Source organism: Bidens hawaiensis, unplaced genomic scaffold (assembly GCF_021521415.1).
Source record: "Bidens hawaiensis isolate Kalapana, Puna unplaced genomic scaffold, B.hawaiensis_p1.1 tig00030159_1, whole genome shotgun sequence".
NCBI lineage: Eukaryota > Viridiplantae > Streptophyta > Magnoliopsida > Asterales > Asteraceae > Bidens > Bidens hawaiensis.
Window position 1 is genome coordinate 242,015 of NW_027495003.1, and position 6,442 is coordinate 248,456.

Sequence of the window (6,442 nt, forward strand, 5' to 3'; positions counted from 1 at the left end):
ATAGTTTGGGAAAAATGTAGGGAGCAACCAGAGATATTTTTTTGGTTTCATTTATATACTAGTTTTTATCCCTCGTATTACGGGGGTTGTTTTATATTATTCGTTTCTAATATTTATATATTTTTTTGGATTTAAATTTTATTTATTTTAAGGAAGTTAATAATATATGTAGGGTTTAAAGATGAAAGAGTCACAAATAATTTAGATGTTATAACCAGACTTAAAAGCTTTATGTGTTTGGTGAGACACATGTCCCGCTTATTTTTTTACTATAAAATTGTTTTTAAATTATACACAATATCTTTTTTTAGGAAATCAAATATTATATTTTAGTATATTCCTATTTTTTAAGATTTTCATATCATATATATGGTGAGATTAATTTTAATTTAATGAGATATTATAACTCGTTTAAGGGTTATCTGAGTTTGGTGAGTCCCGTACCCGTGAATTCGGGTCAAATGCATGAGAATGCCTCATTTATAAATAAAACAATCTTGTGATTTTAGAGAATGTAAGAAGCAACCAAAAAGCCTTTAAATGTTTCGTATATATATTTACGGTTAAGATTTAAGATATAAGCTTATATAAAATTGACTTGGGTCAAATATAATTAAATATATATATTTTTTTCCAAAACACAATAATGCTTTTAAAAATATGAAAATACTGTTACAATGTGCTTAATTTTACTTGTAATTTGATACAAATTTTATTTTAAATCCAGTTGTCAGAACACGCAGAAAGATCATTCATGATTTTCAATGCGTTTCTAGTGAAAATTCAACGACTCATTTTCAACATAATAATGTGTTATCATAACGGATGCGTGTTTCCAGGGCATGCGTTTAATGCTGTTAGCCTTTGAATTCAACAATTAGATGTAATTACTTTTTAGTCCGAGTTACGTTTATGTATATATCAAACAATTTATAAAAATGTAACTGCCTAATTACAAAAATATGCATTGTTGAGTTGAAGATATCTTATTGATTTTATTGAAGTTGATACATATATATACAAATCCATTTTAGTTATTAGTTATTTACACCCGAAATTGTCATTAAAACATGTTGTTATGAGGTTAAAAAGATTATATATTTTATTTTACATAATTCCTGATTTTAAAAGTGCATCAAACCAATATATACGGAGTAATACATTCATTTCAGAACTTATAGTATGTTTAACCGTAATAATAACATAACAACTTATACTTGGTGCAAAAGTTAATCAAAATAGCAGAATGAAAGAAGTAAAGACACTTTCGTTTCATGGAATTCGTGGGAATTCAAAAGAATTAGAATTAAAATCCCATTAAATGACGTGTTCGTTTCAAAGAATTAGAATTGGAATTGGAATTCAATTCTTTCAAATTCCTTTAAACATAGGGATTTCAAATCCTTCCAAAATGTGGAGAATTCAAGAAAATTCATTGAATCTTATCTCGATTTTTTATTAAACGAGGACAAACAAAACATTTTAGTTTTTTTTTTATATTTTTTTGTTTTTATTTTATATTTTAAGTTATGAATTTTTTATTATTATTTTTGAATATTTTTTTGAGTGGTTTATAATCTTAATTAGAAAACCTACAAAAAATTCAAAAAAAGTAATAAAAAATCATAACACAAAATATAAATAAAAAATCTAAAAAACTAAAATGTTTTCGCCGTTATTATTGTAAAAAAAAAAACTTGATTCCTATTCATTTGTCAAACGAACACATTAAGATGTATTTAGATTTCAATTCCCCCCAATTCCAATTCCTATTGGAATGTTCAGATCCAAATCCAATTCCTTAGATTCCAAATCCAATGCGAATTCCAATTCCAATTACATTCTATTCCGTGAAACGAACGCATCCTTAGGAGTTGTTTGGTAGTTTCTTAATAATTCTAATAACATGTTCCATCTGAATAATTTAGAGATAGAGTATGTTTAGTTGCTATCCAAAAGGGGGTTGCGGCGCAGCTTGTTGCCCGCTTACCTGCCACTTCATTGTAAATCGTTTGAATGTTTCTATGAAATATAAAAGGAGCCAATTCTTTTACATCTCTTAATGGTTAAGTTTCATAGACATGTTAAATGATTTCGAGACTATCTTTTAATCAACCAAACATTTTAATCGTTCAGCACAAGATTGCCAAACGTGCTCTTAGTTGTTTGGTACTCTTTTAATTATTTCATTAACAAGCTACCTCTGAACCAGTTAGAGATACAATGGGTTTGTCCTCGTTAAATTACAACTGTTAATTGTAAAATTTAAAAAGCATGCTGATCGATTTAGAGACTAACTCTTAATCGGTCAGGCCTCTTCGCAACAACCCATATTATAATAACCTTGTAACATTGTTATGTATTACATTCAAAATATTACATAAAAGTATACCATTTGATTTCATGTAATATAGCATATTCTTTTGGTTATGAAATATGTTATTAAACCTCTATATAAGCCTTTGGGTTGAATAAGTTATTATTCCAACCCCACCTCACATCTCATGGTTGTTTACTCCTCCCCCACCCCACTCTCTGACTCACCTGACCTCCTTTACAAAAGATGCATTTCTAGTCAAATCTCCTTTGACTGCCAACCACATTAATAAGTAATAACCAAAACCAACTTCCACCACCATCACCACCACCATCTCCGCCGCCATCTCTGATCAAAACCACATTCTCAATCCCTAACATTTTTTTCAAAAACAATGGCGGGTTCATCTTCTCTCTCTAAGTTTCTCTCTCTACCAAAACCAACCAGATTACCAGACGATGAAGACGATGAGCTGAATCAATACTCGAAGCTTTCGTTAATCGAAAACGAAGAATGCCTGATGACTTTACTCGAGAAAGAGACCGCTGGCAACTGCATTGATTCGCATGCGGATGAGTGGATTAAAACCGCTCGATCAGAAGCTATCCAGTGGATATTCAATGTACCTTATTATTATTATTATTTTATTTTATTTTTTAATTATGAATTTATTGATTCTGATGATAATCTGATTTCTTCGCAGACGAGATCGGTTCTTCAGTTTCAGTTTCGCACCGCGTACTTATCGATTACTTACGTCGATCGGTTCATTTCGAAGTCACCAATCATTGTAAGTCTATCTTGTTACACATGTTACGAATTTGTTGTTTAAACATTTAAATTTAAAGCTCGAAACACTAACGTTTTGATTTGGATGAAGAAGAAGAATAATGATACTAACAATGACAAGAAGCCGTGGCTGATTCGATTGCTCGCAATCGCGTGTTTATCAATGGCGGCAAAGATGAACGAGAGCAAAAATTGGGCGTTATCTTCGTTGTTGCAGACCGAACCGTTTACGGAGAATGTGGTTAAAAGGATGGAGATTATGGTATTGAATGAATTGGAATGGAGGATACATTCGATCACTCCTTTTCACTTCATCAGTTACTTCGTTTCGTTTTTGTTTAAGGAAATTGCTTCATCATCATCTGAGACTGAGAGACGGTTAATGTATTTGATCTCACAGATCATATGTGCAGCAACAAATGGCAAGTTTATTAATAATAACAAATGATAAGTTTATTCAAGTTTTTGTTGATGGATTAATAATAATGTTTTGTTTTGATAATTTGATTGTAGATATGGAGTTAATGGCGCATTGGGCGTCGACGATAGCAATGGCCGCAACACTGATGGCCATGGATGAAGGGTTGAGCAGGGAATCAATGGAGATGAAGGTGAAGACGACATGGGTAAATCAGCTTTTTGATCATGTGAGTCGTTCTGTTATTTTTATTATTATTATTGTTTTGATTTATTCGTTGGGACCATATTAGAGAAACGAATTAAAAAAATGATTAAAAAGTTTATATATTAAATATGAATTGGACGAAAAAAATATATAATGTGAGTTGAGTAAAAAATTCATTGCTTTATGTAATATGTGTTTTTTTTATGATTTTCGTCTTAAAATATGCTTAATAAAAAACTAGCTTGAGACTTGTATATTATATGGAATTTTTAATAAATTATATGATAAAGTATTCTGAGGGATGGTAAAATATTTACAGTTTGACTAATATGAGATAAAATATTTGATTTTCAAATGGATAATAAAGGATTTTTAAATTTTAAAATATTATTTAATGGATAATTAGTTTAAGAAGATGATAAATGATAAAACTTATGTCAACATGCTAAAATGAAATATACGCACATATATATCTTATTTGCTATTTTTAATGATTTAAAATAATATTAAAGCAGTTCAATAAAAAAACAAGTGAATTTAATTTCATTTTTAACTTTTTACTATTAACGCTATAGTTTTTCATACACACGAGCATTAATAAAAGAATAAATCCAAAAAAACATCTCATAATATTATTATATGAAATATCGAAATCTTTTTCTTTATTTAACGCAACATAATAATTTTTTTTAATATTCTATTATTAAAACATCATGTTAATGGGATTAAGATGGATTCATAGTTAATATATTCAGTTATTTAAGGTGATCACTTATATTTCACACTCATCTGCATCTTTTCATTATTATTTATTTTACACTATCTTTTTTGGGTTTAGAAATAAGCTTTTAATTTAAAAATAAATAAATTCTAACCTTTCCCTTCAATTAGTAAACTTAGTTATGTTAATATATGTGATAATGATTTGATATAGGTGGATGTGTACACTTGTTATAGCCGAATGTTGGAACTTGAACCTCTAAAAGTGAACCTCACTGAACCAGATTGTTCAAACAATGAAAAGAATCCACCAAAAAGCCAAAAGATCTCATGACATATAGCCGAGGTGAAAATAAGCTAACCCACAAATCCGATCCGGTTTTTATTTGGTTGAATGGTTTGTTTGGGTTTTCTGGAATTTATAATTTCATTTTGGATATAGTTTTTAAATTTATAAAGTTGCGCAAGGGAAGGAAGCTATGAAAGATCAAGAGAAAAATGAGGAATAAAGGCTACCTTTTTTGTTTTTAGACAGTTTTTTTTTTATTTCCCTTTTTGTTGATTAAATGTCTATGATCTAGAGACAAACATGAAAGAGAAAACAGGAAGCTAATGTTTTTATGTGATGGTTATAAAGGTGAAATAAAAGAGTTTTATAGATGTTATATCATTCTCATTGTGAATTATTATTATTATTATTATTATTATTATTATTATTATTATTATTATTTTAAATGTCGATTCGATTATAACCAAATAAAAAAAGAGAAACCTAATAAGAAACTAGGAATTCAAGAACAACAAAGCGAAGTGCAAATTATACATAACATGGGATTAATCAAAATTAAAAGAGCTCCATGCCTTCCAATCCAAACCCGTCAGCTTACATTTGTGTTTTACTCAAAGGAACGACGCCTTCTTACTGTCATTCACTAACTTTATCATCGAGCAATGTTTCTTATAGAAAATCAAGTCATTTCTCATCTTCCAAATCAACTAACATGATACACCTGTAATAGCTTGAGTAATTCACATATCGCCATGTTGATCTTTTGCTTGCAAGGATGTTCCAATGTAGTTTCTGATGAGTCAAATTTAACCCATGAGTGTATCAAGGTTCATACCATTCTAGCTCATCCACTAGCTGCAACGGCCCTCTTCATCAGACATGAAAGGCTCATTGAAGCTCCCAAGGGCTTCAATCTGGGCATCATAGACCCAGCCATGGCAAAACCCACCAATGACTCATCCTCAATCTCAAACTGAAACCTACTTACTTGCATAACCAGTTATAGAGACTTCAGAGGAAAGAACATTCTCCACAACAAGCATTCATGAGAGAATTTTTAGCACATTCCGGTCTCAAAACCCAACATTACTATATAATTGTGTCAAAACACCTCTCGCTCTCCCACTATTACCAAATCCCCGTCCATGATTTTAACCTCCAAATGCACTCAAGCTGACATCCCCATGGCTCCAGAATTCATGCTTGTAAAATTAATCCTTTAGCTCTACCCGATTCAGTGAGCCAAGACATTACTACTTGGAAGTTGGTTCACTTCTTCCAGCGATATGAATGCACGTACCTTCCTAAATTCTTTAATACAGATTCACTAATGCTTTGGGTATGTTTGGTATGGAGCTTTGAGGAGCTTCTAGCTGCAAGCTATTAAGAAAAAACTCATATTCAATATAGTTTGGTTGACGGAGCTTGAAGCTTTTAGGTTAGGAAAAAAATTTGAAGCTAGAAGCTCTTACTAGTAGCGTTTAAAAAAAGCTGCAGGCTTTTAGAATTTAAAATTATTTAAATAACCTTCAAAGATATATATATATATATATATATATATATATATATATATATATAGTATTATGTTATTTAGCTATGCCCATTTTGGTCATTTATATATTTTATAAAATGCTTCAGCTATTCTGTCAAACACTTAAATATATCTAAAAAGCTATAGCTACCAGCTTCTAGCCACCTGCTA

The 6,442-nt window shown here is 30.2% G+C and overlaps 1 protein-coding gene across 1 annotated transcript; it reads left to right on the forward strand.

The window, feature by feature from the left end:
- The first annotated feature begins 2,711 nt into the window (after positions 1 to 2,711).
- Positions 2,712 to 4,785, forward strand: LOC143579903 (cyclin-D5-1-like). The gene is made up of 5 exons (XM_077063078.1): positions 2,712 to 2,939; positions 3,021 to 3,114; positions 3,220 to 3,528; positions 3,620 to 3,753; positions 4,666 to 4,785. The coding sequence occupies exons 1-5, from the start codon at positions 2,712 to 2,714 to the stop codon at positions 4,783 to 4,785; spliced, it is 885 nt and encodes a 294-aa protein (XP_076919193.1).
- The last annotated feature ends 1,657 nt before the right edge of the window (positions 4,786 to 6,442 follow it).